General features: G+C 47.2%; 1 protein-coding gene across 1 annotated transcript in view; it reads left to right on the forward strand.

Annotated features, from left to right (window-relative positions):
• Positions 1–22,855, forward strand: part of PRMT8 (protein arginine methyltransferase 8) — a 91,953-nt gene that overhangs the window by 57,656 nt on the left and 11,442 nt on the right. Inside the window, exons 5-7 of the mRNA XM_032391074.1 lie at positions 10,067–10,209; positions 10,814–10,901; positions 18,311–18,426. Coding sequence (XP_032246965.1) covers positions 10,067–10,209; positions 10,814–10,901; positions 18,311–18,426 — 347 coding nt within the window. The remainder of the gene's footprint in view (positions 1–10,066; positions 10,210–10,813; positions 10,902–18,310; positions 18,427–22,855) is intronic.

Raw genomic sequence — 22,855 nt, forward strand, 5'->3', positions numbered from 1 at the left:
CCAGGAAAAAGAAAGCCCACAACTCCTCACCATGAACTCTGGTCACACCTCGAGGGCCCCCCTCCCCCTCCCTGCTTCAGACTCCTGTAAATTGTTTTATTCCCCTTCCTTTCCTTTTTCCCTTCTTTCCTTTAACCCTCAGAACATTCCACTTTATAGAAAAGGTGCAAGTTTCTCTTTTTCCCTGAATGCTTTGAAAGCAAGTTGTTGACATGATGCCCCATCAGCCCTGAAGACACAAATGTGCGTGTCCTACAAACCGAGACATTTCTCTGCATAGCCACACTGCGCCCATCAAAATCAGGAGACTAGCGTTCTTACATTATTGTTATTGAGCGCTCAGATCCTACTGTTGGCCACTTGTTGAAAATAACACCCTTTACAGCAAAAGGATTCTGTTTCAAACCACGTGTTGCATTTAGTTGACATATCTCTGGTTGCCTTCAGGCTGGAGCAGCCAGACTTTCCTTGACTCTTGTCATCTTGATGCTTGAGGATCGCAGGCCAGAGTTCTGTAGAATGTCCCTCCGTCTGGGGATGTAGGATGCCTCTGCACTAATGGGTTCAGCTGAGATGCTGTGTCCTTCTCCCTGCACGCTCTTGGGGACATGCAGTTTGGATTTGTTCTGTCACTGACAGCATTGACTTTGATCCCTGCTTAAGGTGATGTCTACCAGGCTTCTCCACGGTCACGTTGCTCCTTCTCCTTTTGTAATGAGTAGGATTTTCTGGGGGAGGCAGTTTGAAACCATGTAAATACTTCATTCGTTATCATTAATTCCTTATTTTATTCAATAGGTTATGTCTGTTATTATCAATACTCATTTTGAAACACAAATTGTTCCTAATTTGGTCACAGGACCCCCTTCAAGCTGGCTTCTGCATCCTTTTGTCATTCCTTCTTCATTTTTTTTTGTGAGCTTTCTTATTTTCTGGCACAAATGTTCCAGGTTCACCTTGTACTTTACATGGCTTTGTTTTAGAATCAGTCATTTCTCCAAGGAGTCTTGAAGTCCATTTAGTGGACGATGGCATTTAGAAACTAGGATCTGGGGCTAAGTGTCCTCATTGATTTTAGGGTGTTGATGTCCCCAGGGCTGCTTCAGTGGAAAGAACTAGAGAAGTGTGTGTGTCTGTGTGTGTGTGTATGTGTGTGTGTGTGTGTGTGTGTACATAGGCATTTACATAACGTGTGTTTCTGAATCTATCTATACATACTGTCAAGTGAGTTCACGTGATGCCCCGGCTGCAACCAGCCCCACCGGGTGCTCTAACTTCCTCCCTTCCCACGTTGGAGATTCCTTTCTCTGACGGTGAAAAATCTGGCTCCCACTATTCTTAACATGTTTACTTATTGAATCAATCCCACCGTATGTGCACCATCTCCCACTGTCACCACCTCGTGCCCAATGCAGATGTGTCTGTCACCCCGTGCTGGGCTCTGACACCTGCATGGGCACTCTCCTCTCCCTGCTCGACTCCAGTCCGCTGAGCCAGGCTTGCTGTGCAGGGACCCTCTCGCCCCCTTGGACCCTCCCCTCACATCCAATGTACCGAGGGGGAGGGAACTCCAGGGCCAGGGGCCCTTCCAAGGCAACGTTTTTCCCACTTCTTCCTTCCCCAAGCACAGCAATAGGCGGCTGGAGCCGGGGTGGCCGCCCAGGGCCCCGACTGTGGCACCCGCTCACTCAGCCTTGGCGTGTGTACTGGAAAGAGGACAGCTTGACTGTATGAATGCTTCCATGGAAATGCTTTTGAAATGTTGCAACAGCCAATTGTGTGGGGCTCAGGAGTGTAGGTGTAGAGACATAAATAACAACACAGGACATAAAATACCTGCTACCCAGAATCAATCAAGCCCTTTCCCGGTCTACCTCCACACGGTTCCTGGGGAGGGGTTTATCCCCATGGAGACACACACCTCCACGAAGCCACCTGCAGCGGTCTCACAGCTTCACATGGCTTCTACCACACGGGTGGCCCACTCACGTGCCTGGAGGCTCCTCTTTGACTTAAGCACTATTATTTCTTCTGTTTCCCTGCTGAGGAAGCCAGGGTGCTATTGCCGGGATGCCTCAAAAGGTAGATTTGTTTGTGAAAGTTGACATAGGTGCTCAGGGATTGATGAAATGTTTATAGTTCTAGGAACAAAAGAATTAGAACCCATGTACTTCTCAGAAAACTAAAGGGAGAAAGTGTACCCCTCCTTTCCTCTCTCTTTTTCTACCTGCGCACGTCCTAAAGCAGGAGAGTCGCGGACGGAGAGGCCTGAGCGTAACATACCCCGGCAGAGTGGCAGTGGACAGCAAGCTCTGCAATGTCCCAGGAGGGGTGGCTCTGTCCCGTCACTTCACCTCCTGCCCAGAGAGGAGCTAGGTCCCTGCGCAGCCTGCGGGGGTTCTGGGGGGATACGAGAGAGCATTCACCGAGTGCCCAGTGTTAGGCTTCCTGCGTAGTAGGTGCTCAAAAAGCATTAAGTGTGGGTCCGTTTGGGCACTTTGCTCTTTCTTAGCCCCACACTCAGTGACTTCCATAGACGATGCTTGAATTATCTGCTGTAGCAGGCTTCCTCCCGTGCCCTGGAGCCGTGCAGTCTTGGAGGTGGCCCTGACAGGGACCCCGCCACTGGCCACCTGCAAGCCACCGTTGGGAGAAGCTTTGGCTCCTCAGGGGTGTCCGCCTCCCTGCAACCTTGCCCACACTCCCTTTCTTTCCTCTGGGGCCACGTGGCGTAGAAGCCTCCTCCTCAGGTGGCAGCCCTTCTTCCACATACCCCGACGGTCCTTCATCCCTGTCTTTGGTTTGAGTCACCCTCTCACCCTCAGAGTCATGCTAAGAAATAAACCCAACTGGCGCCTGGAGGGACCCAGATGCTGTGCTGCTGGCCCCGTGGCTCCAGTGTCCATTAGGAATCATAGAAACTGCATGTCATCTGGTGCTGAGCTGGAATCAGCTACAATCTGTTGTCTGTCCATACCCATATCTGTCGTCTATCGGAGTTACTGCCAAGCTGTAGTTCCTAACCTATGTCTTGAATCCAAACGGAGAGTTGCCCTTTTTATTCATAGTAGACTTCATGCTGGTAGATTTGGTCCTTCCTTACAACTGCTAGGAATCCCGAGAGCATGGCTCTCCCAGGGTCACCATTCTGTGCTTGGCGTTCCTGCATCTCTGATGGGAGCCCTGGGGTGAGTGTGAAGTGCCTGTAGCCTGGTCTGCGTTCAGCTCTTGATCAGCACCTTTGAATACAGCCAAGTAGCCAGTGGTGAAGCCATACAGTAATATGACATATCCATGAGGATGCCATGGAGGCAAGGATGTGCCCACATGGCTCACCACGGGCATGGGGGGGGGCGGGTGAAGAGCACTGACTCTGGACCCAGGCTTCCTGGTTCACACTCAGTTCTGCCCAATTAGCTTGTGATCTTGGACACCTCATTTTCTGTGCCTCAGTTTCCCCATCTGTGAAATAAGAACAATAGCGGAGCATATCTCATAGGGTCATTGTGATAATTCCATGTTACTAGGGAAAACCACGGTGTGCCGAAATAGGCTCCTACAGGCTCCTGAGGGCGGACTGTGAAATTTTCAGTACATTTGTTATATGGATGAAGCCACTTTGGTGGCTTGAAATTGGCCACCATGGGAATATTTATACCACAGAAATCAGCAAATGCTACAAATCAGGGCTACTTCCCCTGAAACCCCAATTGGTCATACTAGCACACCGCTGTGTAAAACACAACGATATCTCGTGGGCAGTAAGCGGCCAATAAATGTTAGCTATTGTTATTATTATTTCATTTATTAACTTGACTAATAACCCTGTCAAAAGAAGAAATGAGATTAATCAGATATAATTGTTTTTAATGAACCTGTACTAGTGACTCCTGGCAATTGCTACTGCCGTTCCTAACTGCTCGTGAAGCAGCCTATTAATAATCTTAGGGCTGGTTTTCACACACTCGTTCCTTCAGGCATTGTTATGCCACACTCCACACCCCGTGCCAGGTGCTGGGTGCCAATCGCAGACCCAACAGGCAGGCTCTTGCTCTGGTGAAGCTCACCGTCTCACGGAGAGAATCCACATGAACGCAAGTGAACAGACATCATGGTAGAATTACAAATCATGACAGGTTTTAGAACAAAACACGATGGGGTCATTGAGCAAAGTGGGGTGCCCACTTCCGACTGGGGGGTCGTAATGGCATTCTGGAGCCGGCTCACATGGCTCACACTGCCTTGTACTTTTCTTCCCAACTGCGCACGGGTGACATCCCGGGGTGAGCAGAAATCAGCCATGGTGGAGATATTTGCACCACAGACACCAGCAAGCACCTTGGCCCCACTCCCGGAGCCGGTTGTTAGACACTGACCAGCACAGTACTGGAAGTGAGGAAGCTTCTGGAGGGAGGCCCCTGAGGCACAGACCTGACGGACGAAGAGGCCAGCTGCTGAGTGGACAGAAGTGTGTCACGCAGAGGGACCGTCCATGCCAGCTCCCCGAGATGAGAGACACTTTGTGCCTGTCCCACGTAAGCTCTAGGTAGTGAGCGACAGTGACACCTGGGATGATTTCCTGAGTCCTGGGGCCTCGGGGAGGCTTTGCTGTCTTCTACATTTGCACTGATTCAACCCCCCTGTCCCGTTCCACTGCCTTCCTCATCCCTGCCCCCACTTGGCCAAGCCCGCACAATCCTCTGCCTGTGGCCAATGTGTGAGGTATCTTCCCAGGCTGTGCCGTGCCAGGGGTCCTAAGTGGTGGGCAATAGCTTGGGGTGGGGGTGAGTCCCGGTATGGTTTTGATTGCCTGAGTGTTAGTCCAGCTGTGCAGGGTCTCCGGCCAGAGAAGTTCTCTGGCCAAAACTAGCAGGACTTCAGAGCTTTAGCTAAGCAGACAAGGTCCTCGGTCCTCAAGGGAACCAGAGCAGGCTAAGACACAAAGCCAGGCAGATGATGTACTAGGGACAAGACAGAAGTTCAAGCCCTATGTTCTCGGGCAAAGGGGGGCTGGGGAAGAAAGGGGTTACCATATTGAAGTTTCTACTATATTGCGGCTATGAAGCACCATGGCTCATCTCTGCCACTCCAGTTATGGGGTCTGTTGGCTGTAGAGTATATTCCAAGTCCCACCAGATATTGGGGGTAAAGTTGTTGTTGTCCTCTTTGTCCCATCACTACTGGCTCAAGAATGGGGCTAGGTCTGACCTTGTAAGAGAGATTTATCCATGTATCTGGACCATGGGAACCTGAGACAGAGCTGATACCAGGGGGTTGGATGGGTTCTTCCTCCACCATCCTGATAGGCTCATGATGGCTCTACCTCTCCTCACCCTACTAACCAATCTGACAGCCTTCAGGAGGAGGATGGGTTAGTCCTTGGCCTTCTCTGATTTCTTTTCCTCCATCATTCCCAAGCAGTTGCTTCGTGTCCACAACAATCCCACGAGGTATTTAAGTCAGATACTATATCGGCTGCAGGTGAAGGAAGGGAACCTCAGGGAGGCTGGTGACTTGTACCAGGTTATAAAACAGGCCTCGCTTTTGGCTCTACCTATTGATTTCTCTAAACTCCAGTTTTCTCATTAGGCAGATGGAATAATAAAAACCAACTACACAGGTTCCTGTGAGGGTTACAGAGATAATATAAGCGAAATCACTCTGCAAAGCTGTTATTCAAATGCTAGTAATTTTTTACTATCCTAATTAGGACTGGTTTGAGGATCTTTTGTCTTTGAACCCAAATACCCTTTTTTCAAAATTGCTTATTCATCCATTCATTCATTCAGCAATGATTCCTGATGTTTGTGAGGAGTCAAGTGCTCTGTGAGGTCCTGGAAATAGGACGCTAGAATAGGCAATTAAGAAGAAGAGATCGTAGCCTGGAGGTGAGTCAGGCCCTTGGAAGGTGTGTGGCAGCCGGCGTGGGTGTCGCCAAAATAGGCAGGTGAACAACATGGCAAGGTAGTTGGGGGGCGGCTAGTGGCCATGTTGCGGTGGGGGTGGCTTCAGAGAGGCTCTACTGCCTCAGAATGTGCCCCCACCTCGCACTCATGACCCTCATGCCCACTCCTCTCTGGCACAGGATCTGCTCTGGGGAACAGAAGAGTCTAAACTGAGGAGACCTCTAACTTCGGACCTGTGGGGTCAGTTGACTCTGATGGACATGCTGGAGGCCCAGATGATATCAGGCTGGCCCGATTTGTTTTTTTTTTAAGTCAAACGAATAACTGTGAGTCAGTTTGGCTAGCTTTCTGTAATAAACACTCAAGATAAAAAGAAAACAAATCCAAAAAAAGAAAAAAAATCTGGATGTCTAATTTGCAAACTTGAAATTACAGGGAAAGAATCTCCCAATTTAGAGTTCAGAGTGCATTGCTCCTTGTTGTGCACTTAGTTATGATTAATCATCCCAAAATTTATGAGCCACGGGCCTGTTGTTGGAACAAACTTTCCATCATCTCTGTGGAGTAAAAACATAGCTCCAAAGAGGGACCTCAGTGCAACCTTGAGCTGACACAGGGTTAGTGATGTGGGTCCAGATTGGGAGTGGGGTTCTGCAGCTCATAGCTGCTCAGAACCTGAGTATCAGTGGCTAGGATGCCCCTTGAAAAAGCTTGATGTGGAGAAGGTTCAGATGCCCACACAGTCCTTGGAGCCAGCCCACTGCATTGCACTGGCCAATAGCCCTCCCCACCCCATTAGTTGCCATAAAGCCCACCACAAGAGGTAGCATTTTGCAGACTGGGAAATTGAATCGGGGAATTTAAATGGTTGCTGGTGTGACTGCAGAAAACAGGAAGAATATCCTTGATGATTCAGCTGGGCAATTATATTTGGGTCCATAGACACAACATAGCCTCTTTTTTTTTTTTTTAAATTAGCCTCAAGGAATTGGTGCAAATTAGTCAAACTGGAAATTGTAGGCACTGTTTCTTTATTGGTGTCAGCTACTTCTACCAGTAAACTTTGCAGAATGCCTTTTACATGCTCAATATATATCTGAAGAATCGAAGCATTTTGGCACTGCAGAGCATCTTAGGGATTCTTAGGTTCAATCCCCCTTCTTTTTTCCCCCACAATAAAGAAATTGAGTCCCCAAAGGGGAGGAAATGTTTGATCAAGGTTTGTTGTCAGCTGGAAGAAGAACAGAAGTTGTCTGCCCCTAGGACACCGGCAGAAGGTTGTGGAAATCGAGCACTGTATAGAAACACCTGAGCAAGGGGATGAAGGGGGTCTGAAATCCAGTCCACCACTGGACTGAGGGGAGGCCTGCCTTTTTGCTTTCACAGAGGGCCCATCTACTCACCAAGCCAAGCAGGGGCTACATCTGCTCCAAAAAATGTTTTGATGCAGAAGGGTGATGTTAAGTAAACAGAGGCACAGACTGTTGATTTTTTAAAACAGGGTTAATTGATTTCTTCTGCCTTTCTATGGCCCACCGTGTGTATCTCTCTCTCTCTGTCTGTCTCTCATCTATCTATCTACCTACCTATCATTTGTTGTAGCCATAGTGATCAGGATATAGCAACGAATGGATAGAGTGCTACTGCCGAGAACAGGGACAGCATTCACTCACGCTGGGGATACCCCAGGAATGTTCTGTACATACCCATCTGTCAGACTAGACTATAAGTTCTTGTCCATCTCTGCTTCTTGTAGTCCTATTGGAGTCCTGTTCATGGAACCAGCCCCAGTGAGCCATGTACTAGGCACCCAGAGTGGAGGCCGTGGGGCACCACGGGCAGGAGAAGGCATATTCCTGAGCCACATGGAGGGCATGGTCTAATGTAGGAGATGGAGCAGACTTATAGCCCCATAGACACATGCAAACATTAGGGAAGAGCCTTCAAGAAATGTGCAAAGAGAGAAGAAAGGGAGGCCACCTTGAGGGCATCACAATAAGTGAAAGAAGTCAGACAGGGAAAGATAAATATTGCATGGTTTCACTAAGAAGTGGAGTCTACAAAACCAAACCAAACCAAACCCAGACTCATAGACACAGAGGACAGATTGCTGGCAGCCGGAGGTGGGGTAGGGGATGGTGGGGAATGGGTAAAGGGGATTAAGAGGTACAAACTTCCAGTTCTAAAATAAATAAGTCATGGGGATGTAATGTGCCGCATGAGGAATATAGTCAATAATTTGTATCAACTTTGTCTGGTGACGGATGGTAACTAGATTTATCGTGGTGATCAGTTCACAATGTACATATACAATGTCAAATCACTGTGTTGTGCACATGAAATGAATATGATATGTCAGTTATTCTTCAACAACAACAAAGATTTGCAAAAGTAAGACAAACCAAGCTTTGCACTCAAATAATGAGGCAGGTGGGTCAGGCCTGTATCTGTCAACTCTTTTTCAGAATGAGAAATAAGTTAGGCCCTCTCTTTGCATTTTCAAAAATCCCTTACTTTGTTCCCTGTGAATTCTCTTGGTTCATCCTGGGCTCTGCTCTTCTTTGCGTTCCTGCTCTCGGGTTGTGGAGCCCCCCAGAGAAGCAGAACTTTGACACCTACTCCTCCCACCCCTTCCAAACCTTTTGGAGACGACTAGGCCTTCCTGTTCTTACCACTTAGGGGCAGGGCTCATGAGTAGTAGCCAGGAAGGCCACACAAGCCTGGGCCTCCCTCTAGAGCGATCAGGACTAATGTGCGTCTGCAAAGTGTCTGACTGATCATGGAGGAGGCCTTATCTGGTTAAGACTTGATTAAATACCAGGTACTGGAGAGCAAATCATCATTAGAGGCTGCTAATGGGCACTTCATCAGCTGCATTATCCAATGTGAGGACATGAAACAAAACCAGTGACCTGTGTGCCCTTTGTCATCCAGGAGCCTCTAATCCAAATTCATTTTCATGAAGCTCAGATTCAGGACAGATGTGTTCTCTTTGTGTACAGGTTTTTGTTTTTTTGTTTTTTTGGTTTTTTTTACTCCTGAATACAAGCTCTTGTTCAATTTTCCCAGCAAAGCTCAGGCATGGTGTGATTTTTCAGAAGATGGTGCAGAAAGAGAATTTCAGAGCATGAATATGTGTATCCTTTCAGAGGAAATGTTCAGATGGAATCAGCCAACCAATACATCACCCTGTCAATTTCATAGCAGCATCTAAGATAGTGTTTGCTATGATCTTTAGAGCAACCAATGCAAAAAAGAGACTCCAAAATTATGTGTATGACTATGTCAAATGATCAAAAACTCAACTAAGAAGTTTCTCCTGCCACGGAGGGATAGGAAGGTCTAGGAAGTGACTCATGAGCAGAGGTCACTAAGAGCAGGAGAGTGGTTCCATCCTTATCCCCCTCACCTTTCCATCAGCAAGGGGGGAAATTTCAGATGATGTGTACCTTCTCTTGAGCCCTGGCTATAAGCCTGGCACTTAACATTTGTTATTTCATCGTATCAGTTCAACTGCCCACTAAGTAGATATTACTTTCCTTGGTTGTTTTCTGGGGAATCGGAGTTCAGTTAAGTCAAATAACTTGTGCAAAATCGTATAGTTAATAATGAGAAGATCAGGACTTAAACCCCTGATTACAGAGCCCATGCTCTTGTCAAGACACCAAGTTGCCTTCCTCACGAACCCACCAGGGGATGAGCCCTGGATGTGAACATCTCTGCCCTTTGGATCTGAACCATCATGGTGGCCTAAAATGGGATGGGGACTGTGATCAGAGTGTTAGAGTCATAGCATATTAGACCTGGTCTGTACTTCCACACCCACCATTCAACCTCTCTAAGCCTCACTTCAAAAATGAGAATAATAGTAACGTGCTTACTTCATGGAGTTGCTGGGAAGATCACATGATATGGTGCGTATCACAGGCTCGGCACAGGGGCCAGGATATAGTCACTGCCCTGTACATTTTGGGGAGAAAACATGCAAGTCGTTCGCAGTTCTCTTTGCATAACTAGCTTGGTGAAGGATGAGGTATGTCGCATCCTAAAAGCAGAATCAGAACAGGGCTAAAACCTGTAGGTCTAGCCCTGATGTGGGGTGCTCATGGTTCCAGGCTAGGGTCCCTGCAAAGTGTGGCCGTGGGGTTCCTATTTTCCAGTCATCACCATATTTAAGGGTAAAGTAGAAGAGGTGGAGCTGCCTGTGGAGAAGGTAGACATCATCATCAGCGAGTGGATGGGCTACTGTCTGTTCTATGAGTCAATGCTCAACACGGTGATCTTTGCCAGGGACAAGTGGCTGGTAAGTGTCCTGCATGCCGTCCCCTTGTTGGTCTGCTGGCTGTCCTGCTGCTCTACCCCTGGTCGACAGTCTAGGAAGAATATGAGGACTCCAGAGAGGGCTTGGGCTAGAAGGTCACCTCCTCCAGACCCCTCTCCTTAAACCAGATCTGCTTCAGGGGACAGAACGATGGTACCCAGGTCCAACATGTCTGCCTCATTGTTCTGTAGGGCTCACCTTGTCCTCTTTGGTTGTAATCAACACCCATTCTCTGTTGTCAAGACAAAAATCTCTTCTGGTCAACAGGTACTTAGGACTTGTTTGGCTGCCAGAGAGCTGAGCATGCTTCTGACTCTGGCTTGTCCAGGCTGTTCCCCATTGAACTTACCTTTGCCCCAGTTCATGTGTTCTATGGTCTCCACTTAGGTCCCTCAAGTTCTCCCCATTCCCAAATAAAAATTGGGCATTGTCATCCTAACCCTAACCCTGGCCAAGGTGACAGTCTGCTGAATGAGAAATGCTGGCAAGGGGGTGCCTGTCTGGTGACTCTATGTGCAGTTCAAAATGTGATGTCTTTGTCAGGTGAATAGATTACGAGACCCATTTCCCCACAATTCATCAACAGAAACCTGGAGGGCTTATGTTTCCAGACCGGGCAGCTTTGTACGTGGTAGCAATTGAAGACAGACAGTACAAGGACTTCAAAATCCACTGTAAGTCGCCTTTTAAGTTTTTGTCTTTCTCACAGTTGGGGTGGGAGGTACTACAGTGGCTCTGAGATAAGCAACCAGCCTCATGAATACAGCTGATATGCCTATGGAGGAGTTTACCTGTGACTTATTCTGGATTCTTCTCTCTAGGCGTTTTCCCTTGGTCCCAAGGGTAGGAGGTCTACAGAGAGAAAATAAGCAAAGCAGTTGATTTAAGAGACATATCCTAGGGTGAGAGAATGAAAGCAATGTGAATGAAAAATGAGCTGAAGCAACAGAAACTGATTTTTGTAGAGAACATCAGGCCAGGGGGCTGGGAGCCTGAGGAGTTTCGGATCCCAAAAGTCCACTACAGGGGTCAAAAATGGCAGATTGCTAGCCAGCTCGACCATTCTGAAGCCTGCCTTCATGCTACTTGAATTTATGAAAATGATAGTGACTCTTCTTCACATTAAGTAAAATATATATTCTTCTTTGCGGTTCTTTTGGGGGAATGGATGGCAGTGGGGATGGGGAGAGATGGAGACTTTGCATGCCATATATGTGCAGGTGTGTACATGCGTGTGTCAGGGACTCATATCCAAACCTACATTCATACTGCTTTATCAGCTGAAAATTTGTTCTTTTAGGGAAAAAAAGCCAAACAAACAAAAACCCTCTCCAATGTCATATCTGGTCCGAAAAGGATGCTTTGTTCTTTTTAATTTAGAGGGTAGCATTTCTCAGTGACACAAGCTAGTCCTCAAGCTTATTTCAAATGTGTTCCCATCACTTAGAAACAGCCATGTGTCCTCAGCAGAAGAAAACACGACAAAGGAGCAAAGAGCCCCTCACACAGGCAAGCACACACACAATCCAACCCAAAGCATGACACAGGAACTCTACGCAGTGCGATGGAGTCAGCAGACTTGGGGTTCCTGCCCCTGCAGTGGTCAAGCCCTCCTTGGCAAGATTACTATGGAGGGGTGCACAGACTGAGCAGAGGATCAGCACCTTGAGAGGCTGAGACTTGATAGTTCGACAAATTGTTGCTCCGTGGATTCACATGATTGCCATCTAATTTTTCTAGTGCCATTAATGATACCCCAGCTGGACTGCGCTACGGAATGTGTACATTTGTGTGTGTGTTCACACCCTTCCGGAAATAAAACATCAAAGCACAAAGTTCAGAGTCAGATTCAGGAGAAGGCAGAAGCCGGACAGTTATTCGAAGCTCTGTGCCCTCTGCCTCCAGCCAATCTGGTGACATTTCTAACATTTGATGAGCAATGAGAGGGAGAGTAGCCTACGTTGGATGATCATGTTTCAAAGTCTGCCAGCTCTGGGTTCAAATCCTACCTGGATGACTGGGAGCAATTTACCCAACCCCTTTGGCCTCACAGATAATATCACCAATCCCACACACTAGCCATGAGGATTAAGTGAGATGATGTATAGGAAAGGATGTGACAGTTCTTGGAGACACATGGCAGCAGACTGGACCTAGGCACTGAACATGTCACTAAGCCCCTTTCTGTTTGCAGCTCTGGTAAGCGAGCCTGACTGCCAAGCTTGTTGGCCTCCAGTGGCTCAGAATCTAGGACGGGTGTGCTCTCACGGTAGATTGCAGAAACAACTGAACAGTGAACATTGATCAAATGATGTATAAATAGGACATATTTTGCCCTGGAGCTGCATTATAATACTGCTTTTGGAGTTCTTGCGGTGTAACTATACCGAATCGTGTTTTGAGGAGAACCTTCAGGTGCATTCTTCATTCTTATGCATAAATATTTACCGAGCCCTGACCCTGGGCACAGCTCTTTAAGGGACTTCCTCATGGTTTAAAAGCCAACATTCCTTACCTTCCTCCTTTCCCTGGATTGTGTTTGGGAACCTGTGGCAGATGCACATTGTAGTGAGCCAGCTGGAGCTGGACCGGACTGCATGGACCCTGGAAGGTGCAAGAGGGCAGTTGCTGTTCCTCAGGTGCTGGTCCAGGACTGGAGATGGTGTGACTTAATCTTATGCTGACCACTGCAATTTTCATAGGTTCTGGGGAAGAAAAAAAATTTAAATCAGCTTCTAAAAAATTTAAATCCTCTTTTCTTGTGAAATGTTTGCTCTGGAGTCTTCTATCCAACAAACACCAAAAACCCCAGACCCAAAAAATAAAAATCAAACATACATTTAAAATTTATTTAAAAAACTGAAGTTTTCCATTTAAAAATTTTTTAATGATCTGTTTTTGTTTTTAGTAAAGGAAGCAAGCCCATTTAGAAATCTGTTTCAGATAAACAGAGATTTTGGATACTCTGAATTCTGAATCAAAAGTAAAGCATAAAGGTTGCTGGTTGCTAAGGGAACAATTGTAAGCAAATTTCAGTTGGTTCAAGAACCGGCTAAAAAAGAAAAATCTTAAAGTGGGGCAGGAGAATGAGACAAGCCCAGACCCTTTCACAAAGTAAATTGTTACAAAACCGCTTCCTCCCTGCCCCTCTCCTCCCTTCCACCACCTTCCCCTTCCCTCCCCGCCCTTTCCCCCTCCCTCTCTCTCCCCTCCCCTCCTCCTCTCCCCTCTCCCTTCTTCTCTCCTTTCCTTTCTCAATCACATGCAACATAGAAACACAAGAATAAGTGAAACACAGAAATTGCCTTTATTTTGCTCACCAGCTACTAGAGAACACAGAAGAAGAGAGGCAAATGATTGGCATGTACCAGTCTCACCATACATATTTTGTTGAGTGAATGCATGAAGAAACAAATGACTGAGTAAAAATAAGCAGTAGAGGAATGTGCAAAGTGTAGTGTTTAACCCCGAGAGAGAGGAGCAATCATTTTTTAGAATTTCTACTATGGAGGAGATTTATAGAATCTTAAAACTAGAAGGAAATGTGGTACGTGTTCTATTTGATTTCTTATCCAATACACGAATCTGACCCAATACATGAATCTCCAACCTGCTGGGAGTCAGAGGTATGGGCACCAGCTTCCCAGCTCATGAGAAGATAAGAAGGAAGGCCTTCCGTAGCGTCAGTGGTGCCTGCAGCCCGAGGGAGGTTGTAAAGGCAGGACCTCTTGGAGTGCTCAGTTGCTCTACATGTGGTTCTTTCCCACCTTCACCCCCACCCTCAACATCCAGAGCTCTGTTCTCTGGCTCTTTCCTATTTTATTTTATTTTTTTAAAAAGATTGTATTTATTTATTTGAGAGAGAGAGAGAGAGTGAACGAGAGAGAGAGCATAAGCTGGGGGGAGAGGCAGTGGGAGAGGGAGAAGCAGGCTTCCCTCGGAGCAGGGAGCCCGATGCAGGGCTCGATGCCAGGACCCTGGGATCATGACCTGAGCCAAAGGCAGACGCTTAACCGACTGAGCCACCCAGGTGCCCCTCTGTCCTATTTTATACAAGAAGTTGCCTCTGTGCCTGAGAGACTAGAATGTATGAAACTATTGTGAACACCTTCCCTTCTGTCTAGAGGAGAAACTGTAAGTAGCGCCTGGTGGCACTTGCTCTGTTTCCCTCTAACGCATTCGGAGGCAGTCCCATCTGCCCTAGCGGAGAAACTGAAACTGTGCGGCCAGGGTGGGGAAGGAGGATGTAGCTTCAGCTCTCTTCAATGAAACATAAAGTTGGTTCTCCAGTACTTCATATTTCTTTTTCTGCAACTACTTTTGAGATTTTCTCTTTATTTTGATACTCATCAGGTTGACTCGGATGTGTCTACAAGTGTTTTCCTTTCTATTTATCCTGCTTGGGGTTCTACAGCATTCTTGGATCTATTGGTTGATGATTTCATTGATTCAGGAAAATTTCCAGCCATTATCTCTGCAAATATTTTTTCCTGCCTGATTCTCTTTCTCTTCTCCTTCAGGGACTCCAATTACACATATGTTAGATACTGTTTGATATTGTCCTATGGATCTTGGGTGCTATATTTTTTCTCTCTCTGTATTTAAGTTTGGATAATTTTTATTGACCTATTTTGAAGTTATTCATTACTTCCTCTGATGTATGCATTCTTTTAATAAGCACATTGAAAGAATTCTTCACCCCTGATACTGTGATTTTCATTTCTAACATTTCCATTGGCTCATTTTTATAGTTTCCATCTCACCAGTGAAATTCCTGATCTGTTCATGCATGTTTTTCCATTGGATTCTTTAACTTCTTATTATAGGTACTTTAAAGTCTCTATTGGATAATTCCAACATCTGGGCTGTCTCTAAGTCTGGTTCTATTGACTATATTTTCTTCTGATGATGGGTCATGTTTTTTTTCCTTTTTCATTCATCTTGTAATTTTTCTTAATGCTGGGCAATATCAGTAAGAGAACAGTAGGGACAGATGCACAATATTTATGCCCAGAAAAGAGTATGCCTTTTCCTCTGCTAGGCTTTTAAAGTGGGGATTTGAGTCAATCTAGTCTGTCATAATGATAGGTTGGGGTTTGGCTGTTGCTTTAGTTACATTCATCGTGCCTCAGTGCTGTCCTTTCTGAGAATTTGTTTTTTAATCCATAAACAAAAGTTCACAGGTCCATCTGATGTTATTGTTTAAATTTAAATAAGAAAATTAATAACAATATTTCCTGGTAGCAATAGCCCTCACCCCACATTCACTTAGTCAATAAACAAGACAGAGTTGCAACGAAAAATTAATCTGTTTGATTAGTGTTGTCTCCCATCCCTGCTCCACTTCTGCTAAAGGAGCTAGTGGGAGATAAATGGTTAGCAGAAAGAAGAGAAAACAAATTTATTGTCCTGGGTGAACTTTCTCCTGAATAACTGAAGGCAAGGTAGTCTAGCTGGGGAGAAAAACATGAATTAACCTCTGAAAAGGTAACTAAAATACTGGGCATTGCAAGGCAGTGTAGAACGTTAAATATTTGGGAATGAGTTCCAATTAAAAAAGCATTATCTGTGTGCTTGTATTGCACTAGATGCTGGGCTATAGGTGTTGAGGATATAGAAGTAGTCTCATAGTTGGGAATGGTTAGAAAAGGTTTCACAAAAACAAGAGACATTCAACTCACCATTTCTTGACTGTAAAGGAATTTTTTTTTTTTGAGAGAGAGAGAGTGAGAAAGAGCATGTGCATGTGGTGGGGGAGGGGCAGAGGGAGAAGGAGAGAGAGAATCTCAAGCAGACTCCCTGCTCAGCGCAGAGCCCAATGCAGGGCTGATCTCATGACCCTGAGATCATGACTTGAGCCGAAATCAAGAGTCAGACTCTTAACTGACTGAGTCACCCAGGCGCCCCTACCTACATAGATTTGTAAAATTCCAGCTTCCCAGATCCCAAATCTGGAGATTCCGATTCAGCAGATCTGGTTTGGGCCCAGGAATTTGTATTTTTAAAAGCATCCCAGATGATTCTGGAGCACAGAACCACTGAACCAAACTCCTCGCTTTACAAACAAGCCCAGAGAAGAGGATTGATATGTCCAAGATCACGCAGCTCAGATGGTGACAAAGTCAGAGCTCAAACCACATCATGATAACAATCACTATGTATCAGCAGCTCTGTGTGCCAGGCATCCCCTTACACACTCTACATCTAACCCTCATGACAACCCAACAGAGTAGCTGTGGTTATCACCATCATCTCTATTTTAAAGAAGAAACCAACTCTTCAAGAGCTAAATTTTTGCTAAGATTACACAGCAAATAAATGGCAGAACCCAGAGTTGAACTCCAAAGCCCAGGCCTTTAACCATCACGCACATGGACTCTTGGGTTTTTGCCCGACACTTGCCCTCAACCTCAACTTAAGGCAGGGCGGGGAATGGGAAGGAGCAGGAACAGGGCAGCAGGTGTCTTTAGGAAAGATTTAGAATGAAGGCACTTTGTTTAGTGTATATGTTTTATCTGGGGGCTTCCAGACTCTAGAAGGGCAACTCCTCTGAAGCACGTCCCATTGCCAACCAAGCAGCTTACTTCTCCAAACGTAGGCTTCAACTAGGAACTTGGCACCAACCTCATGTGATTTAATGGATATGACTGGCATCTTATCCTCAAGCCAGAATTTCACAAGTGCTCACCCTCTGGGAGATGATTATTTTCTCTGCCTCTTCTCCCTGAGGAAGGTCTTTGTGTGCCTTAGAAAGGAGTCAAAGAAACACGCGGCTTTCACTGACTGTTCCCACCTCCCTCTTCACACACCCCCTCTCCTAAACATACGGAAACATTGTTCCCGAAACTACCATTTGTTTGATGCACATTTTAAAAGGAAATTTAATCCCATAAGATTCTAGAGAAAAGCATCTCTCCTTCGATGCATTTCTAGACCCATCTGCATAAACAGACAAATGAGATTCAGCTGCTCAGTGACTAAAGCTTCTGCTTAGGCCACACCCTCTACAGTACGGGGGAGGAAATTGCATTCCTGATTGCTGTCACAGCTGGGTCAGTGCAGCTGAAGAGTCAGGGGACAAGCTGGAGTGAGCCCTAGTTCCACCATCTCCCTGATGTGTGATCTTGGCCCATATATTGTGTGTGGGCCACATGCCAACTTCTCCCAGCCTGTTTCCTTGACTGTCAATAGACATATCCCCTGGAGGTTGCTGGATAGATTAAATGAAGAGTCTGGCTTCAGCTAGGTGGTCAGTCAATGGTAGCAATGATTGCCACCATATAAGGATGGTCTTGGGCCATCAGATGTACATTCATTTACTCACCAGCCTTGCACCCTACATCTTTCTCCCTCTCAAAGCATCTTATGAGCAGCCACAAGGAGCCAATGAGCACCACTGGGATGGTTGTGCACCACCTGGGGGTATTTCTTATGGAATGTATTCTTAGTGAGTGCATCATGGCATGTGAGAAAGGCAAAGACTCTCACGGACCCACCCTCCTCCCTCGTTTTGCTGTTGAAAAAACGGAGGCTCAGAGATGTTAGGGAATTAGCACAAGGGCCTGGCCAGTAAGTGGTGGTGCTGGGATTCAAACTAGTCTATATAATTTTAAGAGCCCATGTTTCTCCCTGCTTTGTTAAAGATTCAGTGGGTGGGGACAGGAGAAGGGAGAGAGGTGGGTCTTCTAAGTGTGCAGGACAGCTTGAGCAAAGGCATCAAGATAGAAATGTGGGTGCCAGATAAGACTTTGTAGGAGACTCTGCTGGCTCAGATAGAGGGACAGGAAAGTGGATACAGGAAGAGTCAGGCAATCTGGATTCTAGTCTTGACCCTGTGGCATTCTGGCGTGTGACCTTAGAGAAGTTTTTCAGCCTCTCTGAGCTTTAGTTTTCCTACCATCAAATGCGATCCGTATGTTCTGCAAAGCTCTTCACCCCGATGAGTGATTCTTCTATTCTGATTGCAGGGGAACATGGGATGCCCCTCCCCCTCTTGGGCATGCTGTGCTCTAGTCCTCAGGAGGGCTGGGAAGACTTCTGGGGGTCCTGCTGCTGGCCCTCATGTCTTGCTCTGTTTTCACAGGGTGGGAGAATGTCTATGGCTTTGATATGACCTGTATCCGGGATGTTGCCATGAAGGAGCCCCTGGTGGACATCGTGGACCCAAAGCAAGTGGTGACCAATGCCTGTTTAATAAAGGTCTGCAGACTCATTCTGCTGGGGCCCAAGCATGCTGGCAACCCAGCTGTGCCACCCTGGAAACCTGTGGGCCTGGAGTAAAAGCAATATTCAGCTCCTGCGCAGCCCCGGCCTGGCAAAGCAAGGCTACCTTGGCCAGAGCCTTTGGCAACCTAAGGTGACCGCCAGTCAAAAGAAGATGCTCATACTAAGCAGAGTCACAGAGAGAGCCCCTGGACTCCCCAGTGGCACAGCTGAGGGGAGGGAGTCAGTTCACATCCCTTGGTGGTGCAAAAGGAAGGGTATGGGGGAGGGGGCATCAGCAGAGAGGCAGGAGGGTATGCTCAGGTTTGGGGAAGCTCCTCCATTCTGAGGTGGATGGCCCTCTTAGGGAAGCAATCCAATACCTCAATCTGCTGTGTAATCGGCATTTATACTCCCACCTCCAAGCACACATCTGACCTGGCCAGACAGAGCTACTCAACCCCCTTCTCGAGTGGTCTTGTTTGTACATATACTCTAACAGCTTTCCTGACAAGACTTTCTTCAGTGCAAATGAAGAACAGCTGGTCAGCATCTTCGGCACACCGATCCTTAGTGTATTCTTATTATTAAATATGCAAATGTAGGAAATTTGAGAGAGTGAAAACAAAAGCTCCCCTTGACCTCCCCTCCCTTTCAACCCCACACTTTTCCTGGAGGTAATACTGTTCACATGTTGGATTGATCTTTCCAGCCCTTTCCTGAGAATTTGCATTTACAGACACTAATATATTATGTTGAACCATATAAACTACTGATATTTGGTTTTTTTAAATCTAGAAAGACATCACTTTCATATGGTTGAAGCTAACTTTTTAATTTAAAAATCTGGGTTCATTCTGTAAGTATTCATTGGCCCACGCAGCCCTCATCTTACTAAAACATACTTGCTGGCTCTGGTCCTGTATGTGTCACTTCTTTTCCAGGAGTATTGGGCTGGAGACCAGCAGCATTTTCAGGGGATAAAGGGGAAGAGTCCAGGGCCACTGGGGATGAGGAGAGGTTTCTGAAGTTGTGATATATACCACGGCTTTGCTAGGTTCACAACTGTCCCTTGTCCCTGGGCACAGTCTTCCTAAGAAGAAACACAACTCTTGGTCCATAGTGTCATTGTAGCATTTAGAAGGGACTTCCGAGGGCAAATACACAGATGAGTCTCATCAGCTGCTGCTTCCTTGTAACATCCCGCCTAAGAGATGTGGCTGGGAATCTAAGTCTTGGGCTCTCTGTTGATGGGATTCTCACTACTTCTTAACTCGGCCCATCCCAAGTCCAGGCAGGCTCAACTGCAAACAAACGTGTCCTTTTAGTTTTTTCCTATCGGCCCCTCGGTCCCTGAAGCCTCTCCCTGCCCCAAACAAAAGCAGGAAAGTATACTCCCAAACTGGTGCAACTGAATTTGCCTAAATGACATGTGGCAGCTATATGGAACCGTTAGGCACCTGTGCGTCATGGCCTTGGCTTGAAGGTACAACTCCTTCAATGTGCTGGGGCCCCAGGTCAATTTCCACCTTTTCCGCCTTTGACGGTAGGTGTGGCCACTGTACTTCCATAGGTCTACTGCAGGTCACGTGGTGGACTGGCCTGCTTCCCCTCCCCGCACCTCACCCCTGCCCCCAGGCCACCCTGGCCTCGCGCCTTCTTCCCCCCACTCCCAGCAAGGGTCTTCCCCTTGGTTATACCTGAGTGCAGCCAGGGGCAAAGCAACCAAACTCAGGGAATGGGGTGCAGAAGGGCATGCATCACACACTCCTGTAAACTCCTTGGGGCTGAAGTCCTGCCCCCTCCCTGTACCCGCAACCCTTCTTCCTCTCTTCCCCGAGCAGGGTAAGGGCTGTCTGTGCATGCTTCTGCAACCAGGAGAGCCCCTCCCTCAGCTTGCTCGCCAGTGTGCTAAGCAACATTTTGCCAAGCCTGCTGGGAAAACACTTGCCCTTCTTCACACACTTAATTGCTACTTTCATCGCTATTAACGTTGCAGAGTGTGACACTTTATTATAATTAAGACTCTGTTTTGACCAGTCTTCTGCTCTGAGATATCCATTTGTAACGTTATTTAGTGCTGGGGATAACAGAGACCGGGGTTCTTCTGAGTATTGAGGCCTCCAGAGCCCTCCGCTTCATGGGGGTTCCCTGAGGCCTAGTCAGGGGGACCCCCTGTGGTGTCAGAGATGCTGCTGCAGAAGGAATACAGAAACCTTCCACCACAGGGCTCAGGGCTCTAGGGAGCCAGGTAACGGGTTTGGCTCTGTAGCCTTTGGGTCTGACAGGACGGTGGACTTGAGCCCTGAGGGCCTCTGAGTCTCCAAAGCCTAGTCATAGCTGGCCACCTTCACAGATGGCCCAGCCCTCATTCCAAAAGACCAACTGCCTCTATTGTCACCATTTTGTTTTTTATTTTATTTTATTTTATTTTATTTTATTTTATTTTATTTTATTTTAGTGAGCTCTATGCCCAACTCACAACCCCAAGATCAAGAGTCACATGCTCTACGGACTGAGCCAGCCAGGCGCTCCTCCATTGTCACCATTTTAATGTATAGCTTCATCACTTCTGTCTCGAAAACTTTTGTTCCTTCAGAGGCCCCTATTAAGATGCAAATATCTGTAGGACTTAGTGAGCGCTATCAGCTAACAGGGGAGTCGATAGCTGAGAGTGGTTGATGTACATCTGAGAGCAGGACCCTATGGAGGAGGGATGGAGTGTGTGTGTGCCTGCACATGCACGCCCTGAATGTCATGAAGAAGTGAGGGGGGTGACTGGAGAAAGCAGCCATGTCCAGATGTGTCCCGGAGCCTACCTTTGGAGCTCACTGTCTGTGTTCAGGCCAAGAGGGCCACTCTCTTTAGGTAAGCGATACAGAGTCATGGAAGGTTTCGGATTCAGAGAGCAGTACAGTCTGAATGGATCTGAGGGATTAGCGGGTTGGTTTGGAGAAGAGGCCTGGGGCTGGGGGCAGGAACATTGTCGAGTGTGGAGGCCAGTAAGGAGAAGACTGAGGGCTAGCAGGTGCTAGGTTACACAGCGAGGGGACACAGACCCATAATGGGCAGCCTCTGTGCTGAGATCCTGTCCAACGAGGGGGCCAGGCTGCTGAGATAGCCAGAAGTACGGTGGAAAGACCAGGTGAGGCTGGAGGCAGAGGGACCGAGAGAAAAAGATAACAAGGACCTTGGAAAGAGTCTGGAGCCTGGCCGTCTGGCCCTGGCTAAGAAGCAAATGGTAGTCAGTAAGTGTAGGCACCATGAACCTGGTGGACTGTGCTGATGCCGTTAACAAAAATACAGTTAACCACATCTTGCTCTGAGTTGTGGAGCTGGAAGGAACCTTGGGCAGCATGTGGCCGGAGGGCTAACAAATGTCATGTAGGCTGACAGGTGCTGGCTTTAAAAAGGAGCCATGGATCAAACTTAGCAGGATGACATATAATGGAGGATCCTACACTCAGTTTCCAGGACAAAAGGAAAAAGGAGCATGAGCAGGATGTGGTGGAGGGAGAGGGCTTGGCCAACCGAGTGCGTCTGAGCCAGCAGTGTGCTCTTTGAGACCAGAGGCTGCTAGAAGTAGGTCCCAAACAAGGAGGGTGACAGAGTAAGAAATCATGACTTATCAGAAGTGAATGAAAAACCAGACACAGTTTATGTTGGAGAAGAAAAGGTTTAGGGGGCCCATGTGAGCGGGAATAGGCATTTGGCTTATTCCATGGGTGGAAGTTACAGAGACGGGTGTGTACTCCCCTCACTCGTTTTGAAGAGGGACCCGTCCATTGGAGATGTCAGGAAATGGAATCAGCTGCCTGACAGGTAGTGAATACATCACCCACGAAGGTGTCCTAGCAAGCACCAGATGACGACTTCCTAGGGATGCTACCAAAAGGGCTCTTGCATTGATGGCTTTCTAATCCCATCAAATTCTGCATGCCTGACCCATGGCTTCCCATTCTACTGATTCTTGTTCCTCATCCTTGGTTCTAGAAGCACAACAAAACTTGCATTGAGGTGACATCACCAAGGGGCTCCCCATTCCCCTAAATCTGCAACCCCACCCTCTTCCCAACTAATAGGTCAGAGCTTCAGCTTCCCCCAGGGGATACGAGGGCTACACACCACAGACCACAATAGGGCTCTGATCTGACTTGCCTCCTTGACCAAACCTCTTCCTCTGTCCACCCCCTGGAAACAGGACTTCTCTTTCAAGGCCCCGGGATGCTTTGCGTCTGCTTTTCCTTTATTTATTCTAGAAATATGTAGAGATAAAAGCCATTTCTGTCACATTATTCTGTGTCTTCCCTGCTCTTGTTTCCCCACCCTCAGACCCCTCTCCTAATTTTCTCCAATATCTTCCATCATCCGGGTCTCAGGAGAGCCCCTTGGAACCAGTCCAGGCACACGGGTATCTGTCTGGCTC

Source organism: Phoca vitulina, unplaced genomic scaffold (assembly GCF_004348235.1).
Source record: "Phoca vitulina isolate PV1807 unplaced genomic scaffold, GSC_HSeal_1.0 scaffold59, whole genome shotgun sequence".
Taxonomy (NCBI): Eukaryota; Metazoa; Chordata; class Mammalia; order Carnivora; family Phocidae; genus Phoca; species Phoca vitulina.